Below are 15415 nucleotides of genomic sequence, written 5' to 3'. Positions count from 1 at the left end.
CAGATTTATAAAATTCGTTAAAGTGTTGGTATGTCTGGCCCAGTGTACACATTATTTTAAAGGAGGTGAGGTGAGAAAGCTGGGAACTATGAAGTCATGTGGGATTTATGAGGGGACAAGCAAGGGCACCTGTGCTGTCACTACAAATTCTTGAAATTTCTCTACATGGAATAAAAAACAGTGGATGAGTGGCTTGCTGAGGAGATCCCAAAGACTGAACTTCTCGTAGTTACTCGTCTGGCTGGAGCGGGCCAACACTGTTCGTAACTAGCCGTCTTAATGATGTATGAAAGGATTTTTTTTCCATAGGACAAACAACTGCAGCATGATTTGGTTTATTTGGCTTTGGAACAATCCGAGGGCACCTTGTGAGACGTACCATTCAGTACGTGCAGTGTCCGAGCGTGCTTCTTGTTTGAGAATGCCAATAGATTGTGCATTTGACCTTTAAGGACGCGTAGGTTTCCATTTTATCTCAGTGCTGCAGCCTGTCTGCATTTCCTTAGCATTGCATCCTTGGCGTGCAGGCAGGGCAGTCTTGTAGCCATTTACCTTACACTGGAATCGGGACAAATTCCTAGTTTAAAATAAGCAGTTTGGACCTCCTGCTGCAACTGTCAAAATGTGAACATGGGCTATATTAAAAACAAAGCGCTGGAAAGAGGCTTTGCTTCACTGCTGAAAAGTCTGAGTTGCAGCTTGGTGAATGGAGGGAGAAGAATTTTATTTTGATAGCTGCTGTTCAATTTAACTGCATTGACTGGTTCCCAAATTCTGGGGCTTGCAGGGAAGTTGTACTTTGAAACACAGGGACTATACTGTGAAACAGTGGTGTGCAGCTTTGCGAACAAAAATGTTCTGTAGAAACTGAAGTGACTGAAAACTGAATACTTTTTTTTAAAGAATCTTTAATCACTAAAACAGTTTTAACTCAGAGAATTAGTGCTGACGGCGTGTAACAGTTCTTTGTAGATACAGCTCAGTTCTGACTGAGGCCACTGATTCGTCCTTCCTTTTAAATTAGAAAAATTGGGAATTCTTGTCTGAACCCAGGTTTTATTTCCTGGTGCAGCTGATACAGATGAACACTAGGAAGCATTGTGTTCGCAAGGACTGGCATCAAATGCCCTCTTCTGGTTAGATGTGCCATAGGGGGAACCCTGACTATAAACAATTACTACTGATTCGAAGCGGTGTTGTGAATTCTGCGGCCTGAGACCTGCAGCCGCCAGAGAAAAAATACTGTCATGCAATGTGTTTCAGGGGAGGAGATGTGTTTCTCCTCAGGGAGGAGAGCAGTGTACCACTTTAATGTCCTGAGCAATGGTTACTTATCATGAGTAATAATAATAAAAAAACAAATAGGAGAGCTGAAGTTGAGTTCTACTTGGCTTTCAGAGTAGCTGCCTTCATCGTGGCGAGCCTGGCCGGGCGGGGGCGCGGGGGGGGGGCAGTGCCTGCAGGGTTTGCTGGCGGGTCCTGCCCACGTCCCAGATCCTTCCCGGTAGTCGCAGGCAACACGCTGCTCCATGTTTGCGTGGAGGTTTAAAAACCTCCGTATGGCAGCTTTGTGCTGCCGTTATTAGCGTAACCCGGCGGGGAGGGGGGGGGGGGGGGGCTTTTTGTGAACCGGAAAGGAGTTTCTTTTTTTTTTCCCCTCCAGACGAGCTCAGCCATTTTGAAGAATTATTTAGATTTAACGTGAAAAGTAATCATATGGATCGGTAAATTCCGGGCAACATAAGGACATGAAATAACAGAAGATAGCCTTTAAAAAGGGAAGTGGCTGGGCAGTCCTGGTTAAAATGTCCCATCAGTATAACGCTTTGTTCATTTTCACATTTCCAAAGATTTACCTGAAAAATCCCTATAGGAACTGTTCATTACCTTGTTCTTGAGATGGGTCAGAATGTCTTTGTGTTGTGGGTATGTCAGCGCTGCTGGTATTAAAAACACTCCTTTGAGCTAAAGAGAAGGGGCCAGTAACGAGATGAATGACAGCCAGTTTTCTATTTCAGAAATACTGTACAGCCTCTGTCGTGTGTAGCTGCCGCTACTTGCAGTGAAAGATTTGCAGCCTTATGCTTACATGTGAGCCAGCAGTCGGGCCTTCCGTCTTTGTTGATTCAACAGAGGGCTGGAATGAAACATCAACAGGCAAATAAATCCTAGTGATTGCTTTCCGCCTGGATGCAAGTCCCTGGGACTGCCTGTCCTCCTTTTGCTTTGGGACTCCAAATGCAAAAGCCTGTGTGGTAGGGTTACAACAAGGGTGCTCTTTGGTAGATGGGAATAAAACATAAATTCTGTTGGGGGGCGGGGAGGGTGGAATATATACCTTTGTATCTGCTGGCCTTTTATCGGAACGGTACCTACAGGAATTCAGAATGTGTCTGAAAACAGAGGAAATGTCTCATATTCATTGATATTTTTGTTGTATGTTGAGGTAGTTCAGTTACTTTATTCAATTTCCTGTCTACTTTTCATTTTAAAGATACTTTTCTGACTTCTGTTCTTGTTTACAGATAAATCTGCTTGTCCAGTCTAATTATTTTTCTCTCTTGGTCAAGGAAGTACATTTTCTCTCCTCCCCCCCTCATATCCAGTCAACCTCCTCGGTATTGCTGCAGCAATCTAAGCCAGTATCTCTAATCTCTATAGCCTGTGAAATTCAGAATGTCTTTTTTAATGACTTCCAAGCAGTAACTATAAAAGGACAGATTTATTCTGAAAAACTGCATTGGAAAGGTTGTTTTATTGCTAAAGTATTTGCACACACATGTCACTGAGACCACTATCTAACGGATTGCTTATAGTCAATAGAAATTGGTTTTTTTCCTTTGTGTCATATCTTCAAAGCTTATCAGCATTTTCCTTCCAGCAGCTTTTGTGAAAGCGCTGGTAGAAAGACACTCTCAGTGAAATGCTTTTATTAATGCTTCCATTAATGCTAGAGGTTTTCTGGGTTGTAGGTTCAGATGAACTCATTCTGTCACTCAGAATTAATACAGAGGTATTACATTAGAATGTAAATGCTCAGCTTCCAGCATCTTTAGTTGCCTGCAAAATAGTCCTGTTTTGAGTCTTTTTAATCTTTTCTTTCCAGTCCTTCTACCCGTTTGTGCTGAGTTTTGGAATCAATAGCCATGTTGTGCTCCATTTACAGTTAGAAAAATTTGTTTCTTGAAGTGCAGGAAATAGTAAATGTAAGTAAATGGTGAGAATCCAGCAGCAAGCATTGTTGACTATGCACAGTAACTTAATGTTTAGTCATGTTGTGGACTTCAACAAAAGCATTTGTCTAAGTGATTCCACCCTCCAGGTATCCCACCAGTATTTTTAGGCTGTTCAGACTATGATGTTTAAAAAAAAGAACCTCTCGGAAATATCCGTGTGTCCACAAATACAAAAAATGAAATGGAACTTTAAGTTCTTATCCACTTGACTTGCCTCACGTCACAACTCAGTGCAGTCTGTTCCTCTCCTTGCTTGGCTGCTCAGGAAGATGAAAGTGGTGGTGGATATTGTAGCACAGAAAATGCCATCTGAAAATGATGTTCATGTGGCAAGAAACTATCTTATGAAGATCTTGAGAAGTTCCATGAGGTACAGTACTGACTTTACAAGTGCATCCCTTCTGTTCCTTCCCAGTGATTGAATACCTCTACCATTTGCCAAACTCATAGCAAACTGTCACAGAAATCCTCTTTCCCAACCTTTGTTTCCTCACGCTCCAAACTTTGCTTGTATTGTGCTAGATCTCTAGTCTTGTGTTTCCTTAGTGATGCATCATAGAAAAGTAATTGTCTCATAATAGATAAACCTTTTTGCTGAATTGATGTCTAGGAGATCTATTGAATTTGCCTGAATAGGTGTTTGTGGTTTGCTGAGCTGGTATCAATACCATTAGACGTGAGCTGTGGCGAAAAAAAACCCTTCAATGTTCTGTGCAGCTGAACAGTGGAACGATTTTTTTTCCATGCCTGAACACAGGTTTGGGCCCTTGGAGTACGCAAGGACCGTCTGGAGCCCAGCATCGCGTGGCCAAGCAGAATCTTCTCCACTTGTTTGCACTGAGAGTATTTGGGCTCCTCCACTGACTCTGAATTTCATATTCTGCCAAGAAAGAACAAAATAGTGATGCTCTGCTTAACTGTTTCCTCTTTTGTCATGCTGGGAAGAGTAGGCTTTTGTTTATGGAAACAATTACTTATTTTTTTAGTGACAGTAATGATGCTATACTTCTTAGCGAAATTACAGCTTCCCTGTAGAATTATTGTTCTCCTTTTGTAGTCCTGCATGCAGAGTTTGGAAAGGCAATTCATCATTGAATTCATCAGGTCTTCCTGAATGTACTGCAAAAAGCTGCGTACTCAAATTTGACCTGTTTTGAAGATACTGGGTTTATAATGAGCTTTAGTTTTGTTCTCTAAATCCAGTGGCTGTCTGATAACCCAAATTTATAAAAAGGGGGAATGAGTAAAAAAATCTAGAACTGCCTTTAGCGTTCAAGTTGAAAATAGGGAACACTTTCTCAGCTTAGCAAATTACTTTATAACTTAGACAAATTACTTAACCTTGCAGTTAAGTGCGTTAAAAAAAACCCCTCAAGAGCTAAGGTCCTGTAAATCTTTATTTCAGACTGTGGCTTGGAAGGATGGGATTTGTCTCACCTTATACCTTGTCTAAATTTTAAATTACACTTCCCCCAAGATGAGCCAAAGAGAAGGGCAGGATGAATTACCTTCAAGAAGTTCCTGCTTCGTTCCCAGGCGACTGAGAGGGTCTAGACAAATGGCCTGTGCTCGGCATCTGCTCACTGAAACAGAAATAGCTGAATTCCACCCAGAAGGCTTAGTTAACGTTTGGGAAAAAGAATGCACTTATTTCGTGAGTGCTGAGAGGTGTTACAAACAGCAAGTCCTTGGAAGGAAGTGCAAGCTGTTGTTACTAATTCCTGAACAGGAGGAAGGGGCAGAGGGAGTGTAGAGCAGTTTTGTAGAAAGGTTTGCAAGGTACAAAGCTCTAACAACTTATTGCTATACTTCTTAGAAGGGATCTCTTCAGTTACATGAGCGTGTGCGTTTGGAGGTGATATCCAAGTAGATGTTTGGGGACTTTGAATTGCTGAACTATTTTTGAGGTGTATTCTTTAAAAAACAAAACCAATCAAAACAGACAATAAAACTCTGCATACCTGGGGTGCCAAACATTTCAAGAGCTGAAGCAGAACTTGGCTGGAGTTAAAATTATTAGTTATATCACTCTTACTAACTTGTATGAAACAATGTACGAGGCTTTATTCCTTCCTGTCATTAACTTTTTTCTTCCCACCTCCTCCCATAAGCACATACCTACAGTAAAACCTTGCCAAAGCCCTACTGTACTGTTGACGTGTTGTAAAAGAGTCATAAGTCTCAGTATTAGCTTTAACTGTTAAAGCTCTGGGTACATGTCAGGTACTTTAAAATTTGCCTATCTCCAGCCCTCATAAAAACCACCCCACCCCCAAAATAAATAAAACTGGAGAGTATTGATGTTTCGCTGTATCTCAAGCATTTTAATGCTGCTGTCTTTTCAAAACCGGCATGCATGTAGAAAGTTGTCTCATTTGCTGTCATTTAAAGTCATTATGCCGCTGTCCTATCCGTATAGCGTTTGACTACTGCCCTGGTAGATTTTTTGTTGCATGTCACCTTACTGAACTGTTTGCATTAAACTAGTACACTCTACCTCTCTTGTTTTCAGAAGGAATGACCTAGCCTGCAGGCCTCACTCCTGGCACGCAACCAAATTTACGGAAAGTCAACCTGAGACAGCCACGTCACACCTTTCCTCCTCCAATGCCTGCACGTCCTGGCACTCGCGCTATCATGCAAGGTGAGTCTCTTTTTAATTACACGCATTAAGCTCCAACAGCGAGACAATAATAATGTAGGTCATGACATTGAGTGTTTTTTAAAACCACGAATGCAGGATGATTGTGTTGTACGTCTTTAGTACTGCCTGTCCTTTCAGTGCTTGAAGGGGGAGCATGGGAAGTTTGACATATGGATTTCAGAAACAGTATGTGATATGTGGGTGTGACTGAAAGGTAAGAAACTAGCTTTAAGGCACTCAAAAGGTTATGTTTCTTGCTCTGCATTTCCTTTCAGTGTCCACTGGTAAAACCCTAAACCTTTATAAGCGAAAAGAAACCATCAAAATTAACATACTTAAGTGAAATAGTAAAGGGAGAAGAAATTGAGAAATACTGTTTCAGACTATTGAAAAGCCTTTTCCTAAAGGGAGAGTGCAGAATGTTTTCCTCTTGGACTTTAAGGTATTACTGGTTTTATTAGTTAAACTGTCTGTCTGTAATCTCATCTTCCCTATAGCTGTGCTCTTGGTTGTGTAGAGAGGTAATAAGACCAATGATTTTCAGTCTCTGTTTAAAGCACCTTAACATTTGTTAGGTCTCATTCAGCACTAGGGGAGAAAGGCTGGCACCCATCCAGATTTAGTTGTGAAACTTTAAACTTTTAGGTAATGCCTGTTTGTGTTTGGTTACAGGTTCTTGTTTGTTTCCTGCTCGTAGGTGACATTCTTCAGCATTTTCACAAGAGTTGCTTGTTTGTTGTTGTTTGTTTTTTCTTTTTGTTGCTTTTTTTCTTCTCAGTTCCCATTGGGCCATAGTTACGCTGAGCATTAAAGAAAATTAGTCTGGTACGCAATCCCAGTTTGGAAAGTAGGCTTGTGTTTTCTATACTTACTGCTGTACATTCTCTGTCATTACTTCTTGATGTTAATTTATCATGGTAGTTAAAACAGAAGAACATTCATACTTAATGTTTTATTTTATTTTTCATGTCATTTTTACAATCGTTTTTACATCGTTTGTTTTCTTTAGAAGTTCCCTACTGTTTTTAAAATAACTTGCTATCTGCCCGTAAATAAATAGATAGGAAGGGTTTTTTTAAATGCATTTTGTAATACTTCATTGCAGAAGTTTTAGTACGTTATATTTCTCAAATCCTCGATTATAATTGCTGCTGTTTTACACTGATTTAGGGAGTTTGTATTTACATTTCATGTAGATGGGCTGAATTAGATTTACAGGTTTGAAGACAGTAGAAGTCCTTGTACATAGAAATAAAATTCAGAAATTTCTAAAAACTTTATAGAGTTCCTGGTTGCAATGCTAACTCGAGTATTTCTACTTTCAGTCTACTGAGTCTTCCGACAGAGCTGTAGATCAATACATGCTTCCTGTTCTTCCTGATGGTTGTCCTTGTACCTTGTGAAAGTAAAATATTACAAGACACATGTCTCAAAGTGTGATTTGATAGGAGCTGGGTGAATCACAATATTTAAAAAAGAAAAATATTAATTTGGTTCAAGGCCAGTTTGAAATGAGCTTTGGGCAGGAAATTGTGGGTGTAAAGGAAAAGGGGGAGGGGAATAGAGCAAAATCCTCTCCCCCCACGTATCAGAAATAGCAGCAATTGCTGGTAGACATCAATGTTAATAAAAAGGGCAAATTTTGCCTTCTCAGATGCTGCTGAAAGATTTAGTGGTTTTAGCACAGTCTAATACCAGGGTTCCCAGGGCACGGCCATCCTGAACCCCTTGGCTGCCTGTGCTGCCCACTTGAAAGGTGATGTATTTGGGAGATCTGCCAGTCCTGGTGTCTGTTGCCCAAGACAGTCTCAGTGGCAGAGCTGACTTCAGACTGCGGCTGCTGGAGGCCCAGCATTCCCAGAGTGCCAGCCCAAGGGTTTGGGTATTTTGAGGATCCCAGTTGCAGAGGGGGGGTTCTTTGGGCTTGCTCGTCTGCAAAAAGAGAAGGTGAGCAGCTTCAGAGATTCCCCACTTTCAAAGTACAATTCAGAAAACCGAGAGGCACCATGCACTCTAAGTCAAGCACCAAGCTGAATGGGACGCACAGCAATCAGTAGCTGAAAACAGCAGTATGCAAGGAGATAATAGAAGTAGCCCCAGGAGGGTATATTTCTAGAATTTTCTATTGCTGGAATTTCTTGTCCTTCCTTGAGCTAAGCATCTGAGATTGGTATTCACAGCCTAAAAATCTCTTCTGAATGTGCCTGCCTGCATTCCCTCTGTGAGTGTGAAAACTAAATCACTTGTAAAACATGGAGAGTTCAATCAGGGGGAGAGATGCTTTTGCTCTCTTCCAAGCAGGATATACCCGGATTTTGTGTGTTGGGGGGTGGGGCATAGCTGGACAAAACAACCCTCTGAAAATTGTCCTTACTACCTAGGTAGATGCTAGGTTAAGCTATGGGTAATTTGATTTGGTTTGGTTTGGGGGGTTTTTTTGGTTGGTTTTGGTGGGAGTTTTTTGCCAGCCTACTGAATTTGGACCTTTGAGAAGGTGCATGAAGCTAGAGGAAGACACACAGACCGACCAGAAGAGACTGTACCGGTGTAGATAGGAGAGAGGGTAGTTCTGGAGCTGAGCTTTCCATATCCGCCACTATATGTGTATTTTTTGTCATGTGACTTTCATTCAAAAACTGTAAGCTATCTTGGGAGCACTAGGCCAGGTCTAGGCGCTTCTCACACAAGGCTAGAGAGTTAGACTTTGTAAGCTTTTGGTGCCTTAATTTCCCTCTGTGAGTCTTCTGCTGACTTTTTCACAGAAGTCATGCCTTAACAACATGGATGCAGACTTTTTTCCTAGCCCACCCTAGACTAAGGCTGAGTGCACTTTTCTGGGAGGTGTGGATATGAACTATCTTAAGTTTAGACCCTGCATTTTCTTCCAGTAGGATATACTATAATAGAGGACCTTATAATCTTTTTTTTTTTCCTGCCCCTGGGTGTGCAGTTGAAACCAACAACCTCTTGTACTTCATTCTGACCTTACAGGTGTGGGTGTGAGGCAAGTGTGCTTTGAGAAGCCTGCTTAAACTGAGTTTTTGGGCAATTAGGGTCAGATACATCTGGTCTGTAATCCCATGCGGTCTGAATGTGGTCTGATTTGCTGAGGTGATGTCATTTCTGGGAGGGCCCAGAAGCAGAAACTCATACCCCAGGGTTGGGAGGGCAGTGCTTATTGGCCAAAGTGGCCACAGATGGTGTTTGTAGATTATTCCTGGAGTTTACCTGCCAGACTTCGACCAGCAGTGTTAGGTGCTTTTGTGAATCCACTCTAAAAAATCTGTTGAGAGAAGGATATCCTGGGATGCCAGGCTCGGGCAGAGAAACGGCTTTTGGATTCTCTTCCATGTCAGGGTTTGTGGGAGGATTGCCCTGCAGTGAAGGACCACGGGAGGCCATGCTTTGCAGTAACACACCATCAGAAACTTCCCTGTCCTTTCTTTGAAGCTTTTGCTGCATCTGCTGGGTTTCCATTAGGCATTTTCTAGCAGGGCTTTGACCTCTTATGCTGATGATCTCTGCTTCACATTTGATACCGGCAGATCTACGTGAGACTTGTAAATTGAGGCCTTCCTGCACAAGTGTCATCTTTATTTTAATCGATGCCAAGTAGCTCCGTAGTGCTGAAGAGGGGGAAAAATATCAGCAATTCGTAGCAATATCTGGCTTACATTTTTCATTAACAAAGGAGATCCTAATAATGACCAAAGCACTTTTTACATGAACCACAGAATCTGCCTAAGAAGGCAATTAAGACCTTTTTAAATATTCAGCAAGGTGTTTTAAAATGCTGAAAATAAAAGAATGAAAGAACAAAAAAACCCACAAGATGAGGCCAATGCTAGTGTATCCTGTTAATAAAATGCTTTTAGAAAATAAGCACAAAGTATACCTTCTCTTATTTTACATAAGTTGCTTTTGACCATGTTGTATAAAAAAAGTTACAAAGGCTATAGTAATGGCAGGGGGGGAAGCATTCTCATGTTAATACTGAATTCCAAAGAACTGTTTAGTTGAACTTTGCAATATTTTTGACAGAAAAAAAGATCTATATCACTCTTTCTATTTTTTTATGTGGACTAATCTAACTTCATTGCTAGCTTTCACAGCTAGCAATTTCTTTACTGCACAAGATTTGATAGATGCTTCATATAATTATAGCTACAGGGAAGTGGAATAATTCTGGGATTTCTACCAAGGGGCTTTGCATGCAAGGGCAAGAATTTGAATTTGGTATATAAAAGCAGGAGGGGCTGCCAGTGAAGTTCAAACAGGGAGATGTGATGAGAATAATTGGAAAGACTATCATCTCAGCATCAGTGTGTTGAATTGACAGGAGGTGGGTGCTGTGAAAGACATAAAAGAAAAGAAAGAGAACAAAACTGATTGGGTAGGAAAACAACAGAAGCAGCAAGATTTTGAAATAGTGTCCTAGGCAAATGATCCAGAGAAAGTACGATGTCAAAGATGACGTTTCTGTAGAGGAAAGAGTGGCAGAGAGGAACTGGTGGTAGTAAGGATTTTTGAAGGAAGGTCAGAAGTTTAGTTTTGGCCATGCAGAGCTTACGTTGCTCTGGCATCTCCTCCTGATGTTTTCCTGTCAGTGTTGTGAAACTGGGTGGAATTGAATGACATTGTTGTAAGGGTGTCAACCTGAGCGTGGTTTGAAACCACTGGTTGGCAAGGTGCATGTGGAGGCTCAGGACTAAAATGGCATTTGAGGCAAATGCTTTTAGTGAACCTCTGTTTAGAAACGAAAATACTAAATGAATGGGCAGATTTGGATAAGCAGGACAAGGGAATAACTTCATGGGCTGAAGAAGTTTTAGAGTGAGATTACAAAAGATGAACAGGGAAGTACGTGAGTTTAATAGCTGGAAGAATCGGGGTGCCTGGAAAATAAGCTGAAAAATAAGTTGGTGTTCGTCTTGGGAAAGAGGGAGCTAATGGAGCTCAAACTAAATTTGTCTAAAAGTAAAGTCAGCAAAATCAACAATTTGCAGAGGGAGAGGGGAGCCTTCAAGGAGATAAATGTGTATTACTTACTGGTAAACTTACAAAGGGAAGTTGAGTTAGTTATTAAGGTTTCAAGCTTTGAATCAGTGGCAGAGTATAAAGATAAAGCCCTGACTTTGTGTTCAAACTTCCAATTTTATTAGATTGTTTGTCTTGAGTAATTGCAATGCGGATGGATCTTAACCAATGTTAGTGAAATTGGTAGCTATAGATTTGTAATTATGTTGTAGCATTTTTTGACTGGTATATTTATGCTGACGCTTTTTGTTTGTTTCCTACCATAGTTGTTCTTCTCATGACCTGTCAAACTCATGGGATCAGTCAAGTCTACATCGCACTTCTGACCAGTTCAGCTCTTTGGGAAGTATGGACAGCTGGGACCACACTCCACAAGTAGCCCAGTACGGAAGACTTTCTTCTGCAAGGTCTAATAGTAGCATTGATCATCTAGGGAGCCAAAGTAAGCGGGATTCAGCCTACGGGTCTTTCTCCACGAGTTCTAGCACCCCTGACCACACTCTATCCACCGCAGACACTTCTTCAACAGAGAACATGCTATATAAAGTAGGCCACTGGGAGACTGCTAAGCATGGAAACAAGTCTGGCCCGTTCTTGAATGACAACAGTGGAATAGAGGACAAACCTGCATATTTGCCAGCTCCCATCCAATATGAGAACAACAAAAGTCCTAGAATAGAGGAACACCCCGATGGCAAGCTCACTAGCCCTGGAAGATCCAGTTTTGGACCTGTCTGGTATGTTCCTGATAAGAAGAAGTCTTCATCTCCTCCCCCGCCACCTCCACCTCTTCGTAGTGACAGCTTTGCTGCTACCAAAGGCCACGAGAAAGCCCATGGCCCTGTGTACTCAGAGGGTACCAGCACGCAGCACTTTACAGCCCTGAACCGGTCTCAGCCCAGGAGTGACTGGAACTTGGAAACTGTGGAGCAACAGCGGCGGCCCTCCAGAGCATGTGACAGGAAGGTCAGCAGCTCAAATTATAAATCTGATCTCAGTTCAGAACACACTTTTTCTTCCACTGGTGAAAGGTACAATAGTAATGCAGGAACTGTGAACAAACTGCAGTTGTCCTTGTCCAGCACTGATGTTCGGTTTGCACAGCCTGCTTACAGTTACCACCACCAGCACCAGTACAGTGATGAAAGCACTTTTTTTCACAATGCAAGACTCTTAGCTGCGCCTAAAGATCAGCAACATTATCTGTCCTATAGTGGCATTCAGGAGTTACCTACAAATCATTTTCATGGCTACAGTCCAAACCAAGCCAGTCTGCTCAACACTTCCTCTTCTTCGAACAGTGCTGCTGAACAGAAGGTGGACAACACTGGACAGAGTCGCTATTATTGCGTGACAGCAAAACAGCCTGCTCAGGGAAGCTCAAAGCCACTACAACTCAAGGACGACAGCTGGAAATCTGCAGTGGGGACTGATGCATTGCTTGGACCTCACGAAAATCCTGCAGTTGTCACAATGGTCCAAAAACCAAAATACTATCTACCTCAGCAATCTGTTGAATCTTCACTGAAAGGGTGTGAGAACAGTAGTCATTACCCAGTGGAGAGAGAGGGGGATGCTAGGTGTGCTGTAGTAGAAGAAGCTAAAAAAACCAATCATACTGAAAAGTCTGGACAAAAGAAAAACTTTGAGAGCAGCTCCGAGGAAAGTGAAACTAGGTACAGTCAACAGGAGTATGTAAAGGGCTGTGTCCTTACCGCTGAAAACAGATCTGCTCAGAAAGATTTTAGGTGGGGGAAAGATGAGAGTAGCAAGATTTCTCCTCAGAAGACCCCAATGTTGCACTCTTTAGCTCAGGAAGGGAAAAAGCAGTCTGACAACAGCCCAGAAGCAGTAACAGAGCGACAGGCCCCATTTGACGCTCACTTGTCTAAACAGGCACGAAGGAGCGATCGTTTTGCAACAACCCTGAGAAATGAGATCCAAATGAGAAGAGCGAAGCTGCAGAAAAGTAGAAGCACTGCTACATTAGTAGGGTCATCTGAAACAGAGGAGTGCAATGAGACCTGGAAGCCAGAGTCAGCAGAAAATGTCACCGCCTCTCCAGACACTAACTTTACTAGCACCTACAAAGATCACCTCAAGGAAGCACAGGCCAGGGTTCTGAGGGCGACATCCTTCAAACGGCGGGACTTGGAGCCCAGCCCTGCTGAATATCTCCCCAGGTCACCGGAGCGGAAAACTGGTAGTTACAACTCTTCGTTATTGGCTTTGGTTTCTGAGGATGTGTCTGGATTTCTCGAGGCTACACAAGCTAAACCAAACCCTACAGGGAGTGGCACTCATCACATTTCTCGCATCGGAGCCAGGAAGAGGTTCACAACAGAGCAAAAACTGAAGTCTTACTCTGAACCGGAGAAGATGAACGAGGTGGGGATGTCAGAGGATGAGTGCCGTGCTCATTGCTGTCCAAATACATCTGAAGAAGCCCTGGGCTCGTTTGCAGACAGGTGGAAATTTTTTGAAGAAACAAGTAAGCCTGCATATAGGAAATTGGCACAGAAACCAGCTCCCCACGGTCTAGCTGAGGGACAGCCTGAGAGGCCAGATAGGAAAGCTCATGGTGGACAAGAGGGAGAGGAGTCATGGTATGAGAGAAGGGGTCGGGCAGCCTCTGTCGGACTTGAAACTGCACATGCTTCAAAAGATAATGTCCACCATAGTAGCAGCAATAAGGCTGCTGATAGGACTGTGAAATCTGAACAGCCGCAGCGCCTGGGGACCTTTGCAGAGTATCAGGCATCATGGAAGGAGCAGCGGAAGCAGATAGAGCCAAGGAGCTCAGGAAGGTACCATTCAGCTGATAATATCCTTGATGCAGGCCATGAACAACATGAGAAACCCCAGTACACCCATGAGAGGTCTCGATCATCCCCATCTACTGATTTCTACAAACAGGTACAAGTGTCTTTTTGCATTATCTTTTAAACTGCCCGGGGCGGGCAGGAGAGTGGTGGAGGGGGAAAGAGATAATTTTAATGAAAATTTCTGGTTTAGGAACACAATGTAGTATGGTGCTTGCCTTTTGTCAGTAAGGGAATAATTGTTTCTAGGTAGCTCTCATAAGTAAAATTAAGAAGGCCAAAGTTTGTATTGCACAGGAATTGAGTGTAGCAAAGAGCGGTTGGATCAAGTAATTTCTTGTATGTTTTAGCCAGATAGAAGAAAGCAACCTGGTTGATTTGATAATATCCTCTTTTTTACAGTAGAGGTATAGGAGGATCAACACAATCTTCACCCAGAGTTATTTCTTCATTGGTGTGGCTGCCTTCCCCATTTTAATGCTTTCAGTTCTCTGAAACTATGAGGAAAAATGTTCCAAGGGGGAATAATATCTACTTTTGTCCAATTTTGTTAATGGTCTTATCATTTTCCATGGATTTCCTCTTTTCTTCTAAACTTGCTTGATACAAAACTTCTGCCTAATAAAGTTTAGAGATTAAAAATATGCCTGTTAATGTTAAAGCTACACTACAGCAACAAATGAAACTGCTTAGTATTTTATTTTATGTCAGTTTGCTTGATTTAAGATGTATAAATTTATTCCTTAGAGAGATGCCAAATGTCTGTTCAACTTGCATGTAAATATTAAGTTAATTTTTAACTGAGCAGGGCCAGGGAATGGTTGGCAGGGGAAGTAGACAGAGAAACCAAGTCTCTTAAGTTCGCTGTTTAAAAGATGTTGTTCAAGCTGCTGCAAGATTGCCTGATACGTATAAGGAGTCATAGCGTGTTCAACCTGTGTTGAACTTCACCTTATGCAAGAAAAAAATTGAAGCAATGCAGTTGTGTATTATTTTCTCCTTTTCTTTTTCCTCTTGGTAAAAACATTGCATACACACAGAAGTGCTGTGTGGATGTGTATGTATGTGTGGATGTGCATATACAGGGAGTAGAATGAGAATAGCTCAAAAAGAAACAAAATATGTTGATCTCTGAAAGTTGTGGACTCTTCTTCTGTAAGCTTTTTGTGTCTAAGTTTTGCAAAAGTTATTTTTGAACTCTGCGTGCGGACCTAACTATGCGGATAATTTACTAGGGTAGAGATTCCAAGCACTGGAAATATTCACCTGGAAGTTATTTTGAAAATTAAATTAACTAAATTATTAAGTAATTGCCTACCCAGCAGAAAAATCATCATGTAATCTATTCCATGTATGCATTTCTGGTTTATTAGTCAGTGCCTTTAGGTTCAGTATAGGCCTCCTGGGGCAAAAAGCAGACACCTGTTTAGGCACCTGGAAAATATGGCGATAAGTGCATTGAAGATGCTTACAACAGACTGAAGTAAATAAAGATGTTGTTTCACATATATGATTCAGACGATTCCAGTGCTAATGCGCAATTAAATTTCCTGTAGGTTCAGTGTTTGTAATGCAAAGCTATGCTTTGGGTGTGGTTGTTTGAAGATAGTGAGATAATAAAAATTCTGGAACAGCGATCTTGTGTGTTTTACTGAGAAACTAAAGTACGCGCTCAG

The 15415-nt window shown here is 41.8% G+C and overlaps 1 protein-coding gene across 3 annotated transcripts in view; it reads left to right on the top strand.

The window, feature by feature from the left end:
• The window catches only part of SHROOM2 (shroom family member 2), a 134769-nt gene that overhangs the window by 77636 nt on the left and 41718 nt on the right, over nt 1-15415 (top strand). Inside the window, exons 3-4 of one of the 3 annotated variants that reach the window (XM_076357804.1) lie at nt 5752-5880; nt 11184-13833. In XM_076357804.1, coding sequence (XP_076213919.1) covers nt 5752-5880; nt 11184-13833 — 2779 coding nt within the window. Of the gene's footprint in view, nt 1-5748; nt 5881-11183; nt 13834-15415 lie in introns of those variants that run through there. The other 2 variants (XM_076357796.1, XM_076357830.1) reach the window with 2 other exon arrangements.

The sequence above is a fragment of the Aptenodytes patagonicus genome, chromosome 1 (assembly GCF_965638725.1).
Source record: "Aptenodytes patagonicus chromosome 1, bAptPat1.pri.cur, whole genome shotgun sequence".
Taxonomy (NCBI): Eukaryota; Metazoa; Chordata; class Aves; order Sphenisciformes; family Spheniscidae; genus Aptenodytes; species Aptenodytes patagonicus.
The sequence above is the reverse complement of the archived record's forward strand: the minus strand, read 5'-3'. Positions and strand labels throughout refer to the sequence as shown.